General features: G+C 43.9%; 1 protein-coding gene across 8 annotated transcripts in view; it reads right to left on the reverse strand.

Moving 5' to 3' along the window:
• Positions 1 to 14,564, reverse strand: part of NCAPG2 (non-SMC condensin II complex subunit G2) — a 63,973-nt gene that overhangs the window by 9,530 nt on the left and 39,879 nt on the right. For 7 of the 8 annotated variants that reach the window (XM_060633519.3, XM_060633515.3, XM_060633513.3 and 4 more), the window contains 9 exons: positions 13,006 to 13,179; positions 10,689 to 10,759; positions 9,560 to 9,710; positions 9,268 to 9,441; positions 7,890 to 8,006; positions 7,663 to 7,803; positions 7,125 to 7,224; positions 5,577 to 5,764; positions 3,202 to 3,342 (listed from right to left, as the gene is read on the reverse strand). In XM_060633519.3, the coding sequence (XP_060489502.2) occupies positions 3,202 to 3,342; positions 5,577 to 5,764; positions 7,125 to 7,224; positions 7,663 to 7,803; positions 7,890 to 8,006; positions 9,268 to 9,441; positions 9,560 to 9,710; positions 10,689 to 10,759; positions 13,006 to 13,179 (1,257 nt within the window). Of the gene's footprint in view, positions 1 to 1,560; positions 1,685 to 3,201; positions 3,343 to 5,576; positions 5,765 to 7,124; positions 7,225 to 7,662; positions 7,804 to 7,889; positions 8,007 to 9,267; positions 9,442 to 9,559; positions 9,711 to 10,688; positions 10,760 to 13,005; positions 13,180 to 14,564 lie in introns of all 8 variants that reach the window. The other variant, XM_060633522.3, reaches the window with a different exon arrangement.

The raw sequence follows: 14,564 nt of genomic DNA on the forward strand, positions 1-14,564 counted from the left end.
GGTCTGGATGCATGAAGGGGACTCTGCCTGGATTTATGCCCTTTATCACCAACCTTACAAGTTTAAAGTCATCCATCAGTGGTGAATAAACTGCACGTGCAAATGGCTCCCCGGAAAGACTAAATCCAGAACCCTGCTCTGGAGAGGAGTCGGGGTGGGGGGAGGTTATGCTTTTATTTCAAATCTCACTTCATACACCCACCACTGGCTCTCACCTACTTCTTAGCTATCAGGTGTGACTACACAGCTCTCCTCAATCAGCCTTTCCATACGCCCACTGGAGGATTCATAATACTAATTTGGATATTAAAGTCAATCATCTTTATGTATGAAATAGCTGTTTCTCATTAAAATGCTGTACATCTTAAATGTAAATGCATTTGTGATACAGACAAATGATTATTGACTGGTTATAATAAAAATCTTGAGATTTTTAGCATATGTAGCAGTAAAATATATAACACGAGCACAGAACAGGAGAATGCTAATCGGAAGAACATTGTTACAAGACTTAAAATGTACAGGCACACTGTAATTTCTGCAGGGAGACTCATGAGTTAAATATGCATATTAAAATCTCCAGAGAAACCACTAGAACTGTTACACAAAGGACAATATAAAGTCAACAGAGAAGAGGGGCGCCTGGGTGGCTCAGTCAGTTGAGCGTCCGACTTCGGCTCAGGTCATGATCTCGCGGTCCGTGAGTTCGAGCCCCGCGTCAGGCTCTGTGCTGACCGCTCAGAGCCTGGAGCCTGTTTCAGATTCTGTGCCTCCCTCTCTCTCTGACCCTCCCCTGTTCATGCTCTGTCTCTCTCTGTCTCAAAAATAAATAAACGTTAAAAAATAAATAAAGTCAACAGAGAAGATAAAATGGAACAGTGCAAACACTGCCATTTCATCAAGAAATGGCAGGAAAAGAAGTAGGGGAACTAATAGAAAACAAACATCAAAACAGTCAAATTAAACCCAAATATATTGGGCACCTGGGTGGCTCAATCGGTTAAGTGTCCAACTCCTAATTTCAGCTCAGGTCATGATCTCATGGTTCATGAGATCAAGCCCCACATCAGGCTCTGTGCTGACACTGAGGGAGCCTGCTTGGGATTCTGTCTCTCCCTCTCTCTGTCCCTCCCCTGCTCCTGCTCTTAATCTCTCAAAATAAATAAACTTAAAAAATATATCTATCTATCTATATATATATATATATATGTATATATATATATATATATATCATTATGTCATTAAAATCAAATGGGCTAAGCACCCCAAGTCAAAGGCAGAGATTGTAAACTAGACCCAAAAAAAAAAAAAAAAAAAAAAAAAAAAACAAACCAAGTCTACCCATGTAGTGATTATAGGAAACACTTTAAACACAGGAAAAACAGGTCAAAAGCAAAAGGGTGTAAAAAAAAAAAAAAAAAAAAAAAAAAAAGATATGCTATGCAAACATGAAAAATGCCAGAGCAGACTAATGAGAAGTATCACCAGAGATGACAAGATGTCTCATAACTAAAAAGAGAGTCAGTGTATCAAAACAACATAGTAGTCCCATGTGCACACCTAACAAAGCTCCCAAATACATGCAAACCAACGGGAAGAGACAAATCCACAGCAGCGCTAACCTCTCACTGATGGAACATGCAGACAAGTCAGTAAGGATACAAGAGAGGTCAGCGAACACCTCCTGTAAGGTAGTGAAATACATCAGCTCTGTGGGCAAACCACCTCTGTCACAACTACTCAACTCTGCAGTTACAGATGAAGTAGCCACAGAAAATCTGTAAACGGTGGGTGTGGCTATGCTCCAATATAACTTCATTTACAAAACCAGATGGTGAGCCAGGTTTGGCCATAGGCCATTAATCGATTGATCTATACTTGTCAGCTATAAAGCTCGATGGAGTAAATAAATCCTAGCTCTTAATTCTATGTATAATCTAGCTATCACTTTCCTAAACCAAAATGACCTTCCTTAAAGCTTTAAGGAGGGTCTTAAAATCTATTGTTATAGGAACTTAGTTAGCTTTTTTCACACTCATGACCTCACAGTACAGAATTCAAATAAATTATATATATGTACATTTATATAAGTTAACAACATTGACTGTCAGATCCCATCTTTTCATACAGAGAAAATCTATCATCACCTTTCTATCTTCTATGGCACTGTTCCACGCCCTCCCGCCATGCCTTGAGGGTCTTTCTGGGGAAACAGTTCTGACTGGAGTTATCATCCTGGTTAGGCCAATCTTTACCCAAGAAGGCTAACTGTAAAAAATCTGCAACTGTTAGGAACATAGCCAGTCACTTACAGAGTAGAAATGAATACATTATCTGTTTAAAATGATATCGGAAATTCAAATTTCCTGTGCTTAGAAATGAAAAAGAAGGGGCACCTGGGTGGCTCAGTCGGTTAAGCGTCCGACTTTGGCTCAGGTCACGATCTCGCGGTATGTGAGTTCGAGTCCCGCGTCGGGCTCTGTGCTGACTGCTCAGAGCCTGGAGCCTGTTTCAGATTCTGTGTCTCCCTCTCTCTCTGACCCTCCCCCGTTCATGCTCTGTCTCTCTCTGTCTCAAAAATAAATAAACGTTAAAAAAAAAAAAATTAAAAAAAAAAAAACTATTTAAGAAATGAAAAAGAAAAGTATGGTTTATGCTACAGCAATACAGTCAGATGCAAACTACCCCAAACTGTCCTGTCTCCTGCTCACCACTGATCACTGCTGCTTCTGCCTTGTCAGGAGAGATTTTCTTTTTTTTTTTTGTAAGTAGCCTTCACGCCCAGCAGAGAGGCCAGTCAGGGTTTGAACTCACAACCCTGAGATCAAGACCTGAGCTGAGAACAAGAGTTGGATGGTTAATCAACCGAGCCACCCAGGCGCCCTGAGGAGAGAAGAATCTCAAGAAATACATCAACTCACGTAGATCTCTAAAATGCAGCAAAAAAAAAAAAAAAAAAAAAGTTCACAGTGGAAGGACTAGCTTGGTTTTAGTCAAAGATGACAACATCCCAAAAGTCACATGACTCTAGTCATAAGCCTGCTAGGAAACTGAGGGGAGAGGGCTGGAGAAGCAGGCTACCTACTAAACTCTGAGTTCTTAAAAAATACTTGGAAAAACATGAAAATGTGCTGCCAGTAGAAAATAGAATGTTGTACAGTCAAAAGCAGACACAAGAGTTTCAGGATCAACAGACTTCACCTTGCGTAGTCGGTGACTTATCTCCACCACAGATGCAGCGATCACAGTGGAAAGTACGCCACGGTGCACGGGCGTGTCCGCATGCCAAGACTGAACGGTCATTAGAAATTCATGAAGAGGGGTCTGAACTGAGTAAAGAAGCTACAAGAAAACACACCAGTTAGTCATTTTTCAGGGGTTAAAAAAAGACACTTTACAGGACAAACATTCCTATTGTCCTCCCTAGGGGTCGAGGAGTCCCAAATCTTGTTTGCCCGTTATCAGCACCCACTCCTTCCTTTCCCATTACTGACTCCGATCTCTCAGGCACCACAGCTAGACAAGGACAGACAGCAGTGAAGCCCACTGGAAATAGCAACAAAAGCAATGCAAAAACCCCCAAGAAGAGAAGGACCAACAGCATAAATAAAGGAAAAGTAAAGATACAGCATCAACAGTGAAAGAAGACCATGAGGCCATGTGTTCTGGTAGAAGGAGCACAGTCAATGGTAAAAGATTTGGTGAGAAAATAAAAGATTCTGGCACAAACTAAACTACACAAACAGATCACAGCACTTGAACCAACTCATCAAAAACAGAAGCATTTTGGGGTGCCTGGGTGGCTCAGGCAGTTAAGCATCTGACTCTTGATTTTGGCTCAGGTCATGCATAATCTCACAGCTTGTGAGTTCAATCTCTACCTCAGGCTCTGTGCTGACAGTGCAGGGCCTGCTTGGGATTCTCTCTCTCTCTCTCTCTCTCTCTCTCTCTTTTTCTGCACCTCCCCACTTGTGAGCTCTCTTTCTCTCAAAAATAAATAAATAAACATTACAAAAAAAAAAAGAAGCATTTCAAATTAACTCAAAGATGAACTGGTAAGCTAGGGAAAACGTGGCCAACAAACCAATCACTTTCTATCAGAAAAGAGCAGAAAAAAAATGAAACTCTTCAATGCTTCATAAACATCCTCCTGTTTAAGCATTTTTTAAAACTTCATTTAGGGTGCCTGTGTGGCTCAGTCAGTTGAGCATCCGACTTTGGCTCGGGTCATGATCCCACAGGTGGTGAGTTCGAGCCCTGCGTTGAGCTCTGAACTGACAGCTTTGAGCATGAAGCCTGCTTCAGATTCTCTGTCTCCCTCTCACTCTCTCTCTCTGCCCCTCCTCTGCTTGTGCTATCTCTCAAAAATGAATAAACATTAAATATATATATGTGTGTGTGTGGATATATATATATATATTTTATATGTATATATATAACTTATATATACATATAAAATTAAAAAATTAAAAGAATAGCTGGGGAGTACCTGGGTGGCCAGGTCAGTGAAGCATGGACTCTTGATCTTGGGGATGTGAGTTCAAGCCCCACAGTGGGTGCAGAGATTACTTACAAAAGTAAAATCTTAAAAAAAAAAAAAAAAGAATAGCTAATTTGCATTTTTAAACCACTACTTAGAAAACAAAGACTGGGGGCACCTGAGTGGCTCCATTATCTGACTTCGGCTCAGGTCATGATCTCACAGTTCGCGAATTCGAGCCCCACGTCAGGCTCGGTGCTGACTACTCGGAGCCTGGAGCTTGCTTCGGATTCTGTGTCTCCCTCTCTCTCTGCCCCTCCCCCGTTCACGCTCTCTCTCTTAAAAATAAACATTAAAAAAAAAAAAAAAAAAGAAAGAAAGAAAACAAAGACTGGCCCCATCCAATGACAGTATGATTTTAGGAGTAAAGCAAGTGTGGCACATGGGTCAGTATTTCCCACATGAACTGGCTACTCAAGAACCCTACTTCACAAAAGCTTTTACCAGCAAGGGACCCCCAGGCCCTTCCAGCTCTGTGACTCTCACTCCCAGTGAGGGGACACTGACAGGTAATGAGAGGGTAGTCTATGACGGAAATCAGTATCTCATCTGAGGAAAGTCCTCGTCATCTACAAATAATCAAAACCAGCATTCTCAAAAGTATATTTTAATTGGAAAACTCTGTGAAATAACAACGGAGTATTCACAAGCCCGTTGCAAGTAGTTCTGGGCTTCCTGTCCTGCCTGGCAGAGGACTCCCTCTCTTGCTGTTGGCCTGCTGAGCTGGGCTCATTAAAACCTGTTCCAAGACTAAGAGTCGGAGGTGGGCTCTTGGACCTCCCTCGCCAGGCACAGACGGCACGGCACCTCCTCTCTGACCACGCCATGCTCTGAAGGAGGTCAGGGGCAGCACCTGAAGGCCAGCGCCCTGTAACTTACCTCCCACACCAAGTTGCACCCCACCCAACCGCCCAACCGCACCCGCGAATGCTAACTGAGCCCGTGTGTGAGACGACACATCCCCATGCACCCCTGTCTGCCTGGCAAACACCGGCCGTCTATTGACCGACAGCCCGGCCCGGGAAGGCAGGAGTACCCGTAGGCCTTCTTCCGGCTGCTTCCTGAAGCTCCGTGCCATACATTCCAACATTTTCTGAAATACTTTCTGGACCGTATCGAACAGCGTCACAACTTCTTCATCTGAATCTGGTTTCTGTATCAAGGAACTTCCAGTTACCTCTTTCAGAATGCCAAGAAGTAATGACACATAAAAGAATCCCTTCACTAGAAAGAAAATTAGAAAAAAGCAGTTATCTAACCACAAAATTTAGCTGAGATTACTACACTTTTCACACAACACGTGTATATTACGGTAACTTAAAATTGTTACTGGTAAGCCAATACCAGGTTGATCAGATTATTCTAAATTTGAATACATATAAAATTTAACAAATAAATTTAAAAACTTACTCCCTTTAATTACAATGCCAATACCTTCAACAACAGTAACAGCATATTTAACTCAGCCACTAAGAACCAGGCTCACTACACGTGGAGACAGCTTGGTCCCCTGAACACCTGGATTAGAGAACATGTCTTATTTTCTCATGTAATGGCAACATTAACACCAGCTCTAAGTCTGAGAGGGACGGCCCAAGAACTTTCAAAATGTGATTTACAAATCTCATAGGCCAACTCTGTTAAATTTCTAACACTGTAGTTTATCAGTTGTTTTTCTCTTCCAAATCACTTCCTTTACTGTGTTGCATTAATTTGATAAAGCGAGACGGGGGCCAGGTCACAGTTCTGGGCCTGCGGAAAACCCTGTTTCTCAGAACATGCCAGTCTGTAGGAAGGCTTCTTCCTGCCCTTCTCTCGCTTTACCTACTCTTACGCATTGATGAGAGGCAGGGGAGAAAGCCTGGATCATAGCACCACTCCTCATGCCATCAAGTGATGGGGCTGTGACCTCCAGGTAATCACTCAGTCCAGCTCCGCCCAGACCAGCTGGAAGGAAGCAGACCTCTCACTCACTCACTAAACACATTTAAATTAGTACCTAGTGTGCAAGCACAGACCTCGCGGTGTTAGTTACTATAGGTCCTTGGGGGAATAGCAACTTCCCAGTGGTTCTGAGGGGGCATTAAAGAACCCTACTCACATCCCCCATGTGGCAAGCAAACAGGCTGGGGGCTGCCACTGCACAAGCCCACCATGCTGCAAAGTCACTTGACAATTAGGCAAACCACAGGGAGGAGAATCCCAAGGCCCTCGTGAGAAAAACTCTGTGGACTCAGGCATGTCTGACACCAGAAGCACCTTTGTTTTGTTCTGTTTGTTTGTTTTTTAAGTAGGCTTCAACACCCCGTGTGGAACCCAATGGGAGGCTTGAACTCACAGCCCTGAGATCAAGACCTGGGCTGAGATAAAGAGTCGGACACTTAACTAACGGAGCCACCCAGGCGCCCTGACACGTGTGAACCCCCTAGCGGCATCAGTCTGTAAATTCCTTTTTTGGCATCTGCTAGTTTGCATTGCCTATCTGTCACCTGAAAGCAAGAGTCCTGATCAGCAAAGTGACGAAGGGAGGGGCTGGTTTGGTTATTAATTGCTTTAAACATGTTCTTTAATGAATGAAGTATACCTGTTTGCATGATTCCGAGACTCCATTGTAAAAGTTGTATCTGAAACTTATAATCGCCAAGGCCGACCATCACAACGTCTTTACACACCATCAGGTAGGTCTGTAAGACACACAGATTTACCTTAAACAGAGGCTACTGAAAGCCAAAAAAGGGGAATAAATCCAGCCTTGCAAAGCTTCGAATATCTGCTTATACTACTAATGATCTCTTAAGGCAGGTATTAATAAAGATGTTTTACAGAAAAATTTTCATAAAGATACTTTAGTTCTCATTTTTATTTCCATAAGAAATCTGGAAACCCATTTTATGTAATTCCATAAACATTACTAAACACCTATTACATGCAATGTATAAGATTACATAAAAATTACATGGTTTATGTTTTGGGAAAAGACAAACTCTAGATGCTGAAATGACACTGTGAGTATTTAAGAAGAGCAACACTACTATCCAAGTTACAACTTTAAGATAGAAAATAAAATCTGAAACCACATCACGAACTTGAAGAGAAGGTTTCCGTGTTTAAAGACTTCTAACCTGGATAATCTGCTGATAAACAACCCTGTGAAGCTTGAGATATTCTTCTTCTTGATCTTGGATAAAAGATAGAACTTTGTTTTCTAACCAAAACCCAGTGTCTTCCAAAATGGACAGGTAAACTTTTCCTTCTGAGCAGAACTGTCCAACAACAGAAAGACAAATTAGTACCAGAACCAGTATTGCCAACACACTTCGTACTGGGACACAGCCAGGCACACACTCACCTTGTGCTGAAGATGAATACTCAGCCGGCAGTGGAGGCTGAAGGCTCGCAGAGCCATCGCTTCATTAAAGTTGTGAGGTTTCCCACCTGGCGACTGCAAAATTGATTCCAGATCTGCCTGCAAGACAAAAAAAAAAAACCCGTGGCCACGTTCCACTGTGTAAGTGAGGACGACCTGACTAACTTCACACACAGTTACAGTGGGAGGGTGACACCCTGGAGCAGTGGAGGTGCTTTAATAACACAACAGAAGTTTCTGAGAAATGTAGTCTTCCCTTCTCTCCCTTCCAACACCCCTGCCCCTTCTAAAACAAGGTAAAAACTCGTAATAGTCATTGCTCAAGAACAGTCAGGATCAAGCACACAAAGCGTTTGCCCCTGGGGCAAATTCTGACCTGCTCCTGACCAGGACAGGACAGCCCGCCAGAGGAAAGAGGAAGAAAGGCAGCTCCTCCCAGGAATGATCCTCTCGGTGCTCAGGAAGGGCCAGAGCCTTAGCACGCCCACAGTTCCCTAACCTTGTACCCTAAAGGAGCAAGGCCTTAGTGCTGGGAAGCTTATGGGAGTCTGTGTCTGGCTGTCACATGAAGAGGGAGAAGGTTCCATCAGCGTTAGTAGGTGGGGATACCCTCTGTGCCCCTAGTAGCAAAGCCTGTAGGGAATGCCCCCACCCGTCTTTCCCAGAACCCATAGGCAGCCTTAATTTTTGGACAGCAGCACAGCCAGTGCTCAGCTTAGTCCACGGGCAAAATCCCAGCACTGCCTACCCATGCCTGGGCATCAGCCGTGGTCCATCTCCTTCCCTGGATGACTGTGCGCCTCCTTTTCCTCCTTCAGACCTCTCCCTCCCTTTCGTCATCTGATGCCCATGCTGAGCACTGGAGGCTCTGCCTCTGGCCCGACCAAACTCCACAGCAGTACCAGAGGCTGTCTCTGAGGGCTGGTGCTGGAGGATATGGCCAGAAGCCAGTAAGGAAGAAGGAAATGCTGAATTCACAGGAAACACTCTCCAAAGATTCCTGGAAAAGCTTGCCAAGGACTGTGAGGGTAAACTAGTATTCCGGCATCAATGCGTAAGAGTAGGTAAAGCAAGAGAAGGGCAGGAAGAAGCCTTCCTACGGACTGGCATGTTCTCAGAAACAGGGTTTTCCGAAGGCCCAGAACTGTGACTGGCCCCCGTCTTGCCCCCCCACCCCCCGCCACGTTAGTCATCTGCTTCTCATGTCTTCATCTACAAATTGAAGGAGGGGCTTAGATAACTCTTAACTCCTTTCCAGCTAGAAAAATTTTACACTCTAAGTATGAAAAGTCTGGATCTTATTTTTCACTCCTAATTGCATGGGCTCCCTCAACTTTCCTCATCTGTTCTATAAAGTTACCTTTGACATTTCAAGTGCTTTCAAGAGGTGGTTAAGTTTCTTCCGGGGAGCAGAGAGCAAGCACTGTCGATTCTTTGGATGGGTGAGCAAATACTCTATGTAAACCAGCGCCAAATCAGGTTTTACAGGGCGTGTATCGTGGATCTGCACTTTCCGTTTAGATGCTGAGTTACTCTAAAAGAATACAGCGATAAACTGGCAATTAAAACACATGTTCCCAGGAAAGCATATGATTTTCTAATACACACGTGTCCTCATTCAGCAATTTTAAAGGAACAAGACACAAATATACCTTGCTCTGGGGCTGTTCTGGCAGCCAGTCACAAACGAGTTCCAGAATGTGTCCCACTTGTCCCCAGGAGCAGAGACAGTCCAACAAAGTACAATAGCGCTTGTCTGCTCCTCCTTCCTCTTGGTTTCTTAATGTGGAAATCACACCACAGCTGAAAACGCCAAATACATAAAATCAGACCTAATATTGGTTCACTAACAATTTCCCACTTTTCAAAAAAGTAAAAAAATAAAGTTAAACAAGTGAGGGTACATAAGGCCTTCCCACCATAGAACACTCAGACCTTCTCCGCTGCAGGAGTAAATACAGCTTTCCCACAGTTACTACTCGGGCTCGGTCCCAACATAAAAGGCTGAATGTGAACACAGCTTTAGGAACACGGAGGCCAAGGCTGTCCGATACAAGTGTTAAGTTATCAAGGACGTGCCAGGGCCATGAGACCCCCAGACCTTCTTTTCTGTCAGCTCTTTCAGACCCTAGAGCAAAGATTCCTAGTGCTTGGGAAAGAATTTTTGTTTAGCATCAGAACATCCATTTTTCCACAAACACGAATTAACATGAGTCATTTTTGCTGAGATAATAACTGACGCTCTAGAACAACGCTATCCAGTGAAAATGCAGCACGAGCCACAAAAGCAAGCACTTAGGTCATTTCAAATTTTCTGACAGCCGCCTTTAAAAAAGTAAAGAAAAACAGGCATAATTAATCTCCATAACCTATCTTATCCGATCCACCACCTCCACAGGGCTGTCCTCCGGCACAGCTGGCAGGAAACTACCAGCTCCTCACGCCCCTCCATCCACACCAGGCCCCTAGCCCACGTGCACTCCGCGCCCTCGGCACACCTCGCCCAGGCGGCCACACGCAGACGTGCAGGCCTCGCAGCTCCAGAGCCCCTCATGCAGGCTTGACAAACAGGCCCCCCACACGGTGGAGCCCACAGCTTATGTTCCACGTGGGCTCTGATCCCTCTGCGACTGCAGAGCCCAGTGGAAACTGCATCCCGCGGCTCTCCCGCCACCGCTGTGAGCTTGAAGCTGAAGTGGGGCCGTCTGCTGAGCCTCACGTGAATAACAGAGCACAACACCGGCAGGGTTCCCGCCCCACCACCGTCCCAAGAGAGGATACCTGAAGGCGGGCACAGCAGAGGCTGGCATAAAGGACATGAGCATAAACAAAGGAGTCTTGCAGCGATCATCCTAAAAGCATACAAAGGGGAAAAAAGGGTACTTAAACATGATGACGTTGTGAAAGGCTCCCTGTACAACTTCCTGGTAAAGGGTCTGCAGACTGCTCAGTAGGAACCAAAGCATTCCTCTCAGTGCTCACGCGGACACTTAGACCTACTGCTCAGCCTCATGTCTGATAAGCAGCTTCAAAGTTTTACGTGACATTTTACCACTTTGTGTGATGTATTAATTTGTGCAGATATTGATTAAGCACCTACTGCGTACGAGTTGCCAACCTAGATCCCAGGGATACACTGGTAACCAGAATAGACAAATTCTTTGCTATCAAGGCACATACTTCTATTTTAAACACAATACTGTTGAGAGAGGAAAAAAAATTAACTCTGTACACTCAGAATCCTAAAAATAAATGTCAAGAGAATGAAACTAGTCAGAAAATAATTTTTCCATAAAATAATCAGAATATATTTGGGAAGACAGAATAGTTTAATGGAAAATGTACAGGCTTTAGAGTTACCAAGCCAAATCTAGGTGCAATCAGACTCCACGGTTTTACCAGCTGGAACAGCACAGAGAAGGAGGCAGCCTCTGAGGTCTGTTTCCTCCTCTGCCAAAGGGGAAAGGGCTGTTGGGAGGACCGGGTAGGGCACACAGGGCAGAGCCAACAACAGCACCCAGTACATGGTGACATTTAATAAGCTCTAACTACACCAGTATTACTGTGATGACGCCATAACAAAAAGTGGACCAGGCCCAATCAAGAACACTTAATAAAAAAGATTCTTGGTTGGCTGGGAGAATAAGAGATGATGGATCCTAACAGAAAAAAAAAATAACAATTTTCCTGAAAATATACATGAAACGGTAACAAGGGCAACATCAAAATTTGATCTGCAAATAATCTGCATTCAGTTGGAGTGAACCCACCCTTACTCCCAACTCCCAATGAAGAAAGTATTTTCTTAATATTATAAAAGTAGACTGATAATTACCGCTAATTCTACTCTGAGTAATAGGCTGTTTTTTCACTTACAAGGATGCCCACAAGGTTCTCTGAGCAACTGAGGGCAGAGAAGCTCTCTTGCCTGAATCATCTGGAACTGAATTAATTAGCTGCCTTCCTTAGGTCCCTATATACCTGCAGGCCGCAGTGCTCATTTGTCACCTCGTCCTGTACCCTATGGGCCTCTGTGTTATCTGCTGAGAATTCAGAGATAATGCTGGTTTCATGGCCCAATGTAATTATTTGAGCTTTTAAATGTACTAATAACTTTGGCAATTTAGATTATTTACCTTCCTGACAGGTCACAGTTGCATTTCAGGGGCACAATGAAGCTCAGACACTTGACAGTCACAGAAGCGTAGCTCAGAAAAGCTAAGAGGTCAAGGTCACATAAGCAGTTTTGGAAGAGTCCAGAAGTAAAATTTAGCAAGAGAAGGATGTTTCATAAAACCTACGGTCTTTCTATATTTAAATCATGCTTTCTTTATAACTGGGAGTAAATATGTATTTCTAGCACAATCTTATTTTTGTTTTGGAAATAATAAACTTCCCTCAGAAGTAAAAAGTCACAGCTGGTTGAGTGTCCAACTTCGGCTCTGGTCACGATCTCACAGTTTGTGGGTTCGAGCCCCGTGTCGGGCTCTGTGCTGACGGCTCAGAGCCTGGAGCCTGCTTCAGATTCTGTGTCTCCCTCTCTCTGCCCTCCCCCACTCATACTCTCTCTCTGTCTCTCAAAAATGAGTAAGTGTTAAAAAAATATTTTTTTAAAAAAAGAAGTAAAGAGTCAAGAAATAAAAAGAGTTTCCTTCATCAAAATAGAAGTTATGTACGTGATTCTATTTGCAGACACAACTCAAACACTTCAGAAACCCATCTGCTTACAGTGTGCCATCAAATGCCTACAAGTGCCCACAAAACTCCGTGGCTATGGCATCGTGTTAGCAGACTCCTCTTTCTCAATCCCTGCTAACCACACTAGATTCCCAAATAGTGTTACAGACCATTAAAGACACAAAGGCTGAGCACTTACACCCACATTTCCCTCCGTGCTGGGGAAATGAGGCTGAAAGACATATGGCCTCCACCCTCGAGAAAGGCCAAGAGGCCACCTATCCTGCCAGGTAAGAGCTGGGTCAGTATTCCTCACTTACAGATGACAAACTAGGTCCAGACAGGTAAGTGTGCCAGGCACTTCTGCTAATTCTGCACAAATTAATCTTAACACGCCTGCCCGCTGTGTGAGCAGCCTTACCTTAAAGACTTTCAGGTACTCAGGGAGCACAGAGGCAAACTTGTTAATGGTGTAAACTCTGGCTTCTTTGTTATTTTCCATACTTCTATGAATACTTTTCCAGAGAATTACAACGATTTCTAGTAAACCGGCCATGGATGCAACATCACTTACAGACAGTGTTTTGTCCAGAACCTAAGATACAAATAAACTGATTGTGACAGAATCAAATCTTAACAACCATTATGATAACGGCTTTATCGTTAAAAGTACATGCCAGAATTCCAGACCTAAAGCAGAATGTGAAGTATACCAAGTCTATTTTCATTTCCTAAAAAGGACTTTGTCTTCTACTTGAAAATCTCTACTAGAGGTGAAGGTCTTTAAAAACCCATTCAACAAGTAAATGCTAAATTAACACTATATCCTTTCAATAAACAGTTTATATGAATTAAAAATCCTTGGGGCGCCTGGGGGCTTAGTCAGTCAAGCGTCCAGCCTCAGCTCAGGTCATGTTCTCACGGTTCAGGGGTTCGAGCTCCAAGTTGGGCTCTATGCTGACAGTGTGGAGCCTGCTTCAGATACTCTGTCTCCCTCTCTCTCTGCTCCTCCCCAGCTTATGCTCTCTCTCTCTCTCTCTCTCAAAAATAAACATTAAAAAAAATCCTCTAAAAATAAAAACGTAAACTATTATCTTTAAGGACATAATACGTGAGTACAGAACATATTTTTCTTTTACTATATCTTCTAAGTCGCAAGATGTTACTTCTCGCCATGAACTTTGATGTGAACAGACTGGGGGAGGAGGGAAGAACTGTAAAATGTGATTTACTTAGATGTGATTGCTACTGAGACTCCACTACAAACTCAGCCCTATCAGATCACCCCAGGCTGTCTGCCAGGCACTCCACTCTGTGGGCCTGGTAGGTCCAGCTCCCGAACTCTGGTATAAGGGCTGATGATGACCAACTCCCACTCGATCGTGGACTTCTTCACACACCTTTCACATCTTCTGAGCTTATGCTGGCTGTAAGCAATAATCACCGCTGTGTTCCTCTGAGTGCTCCACTGAAACCACAAATGCACTCTGGGTACGTCTTCTTCTGTACGGAACACAGGACCCACACTGCCACAACCAGCTCGGACACACACTGACGGGGTCTGCTAGCCAGCCCTAGAATGGGACTGTACCAAACACAGTCTGAGGGGCGCCTGGGTGGCACAGTCGGTTAAGCGTCCGACTTCAGCCAGGTCACGATCTCGCGGTCCGTGAGTTCGAGCCCCGCGTCAGGCTCTGGGCTGATGGCTCAGAGCCTGGAGCCTGATTCCGATTCTGTGTCTCCCTCTCTCTCTGCCCCTCCCCCGTTCATGCTCTGTCTCTCTCTGTCCCAAAAATAAATAAAAACCGTTGAAAAAAAAATTAAAAAAAAAAAAAAAAAAAAAAAAAAAACACAGTCTGATAACTTGCCAACAACCACTACAGACAATTTCCAGAAAAGGGTCTACAAAAGAGGATTCATTTCAGGTACTGGTATTATGCTATCTACTCAAATGCAATGGGAAAAGATAGTTTAAAAGAA

This window comes from Panthera onca, chromosome A2 (genome assembly GCF_046562875.1).
Source record: "Panthera onca isolate mPanOnc1 chromosome A2, mPanOnc1 haplotype 2, whole genome shotgun sequence".
Classification (NCBI taxonomy): Eukaryota; Metazoa; Chordata; class Mammalia; order Carnivora; family Felidae; genus Panthera; species Panthera onca.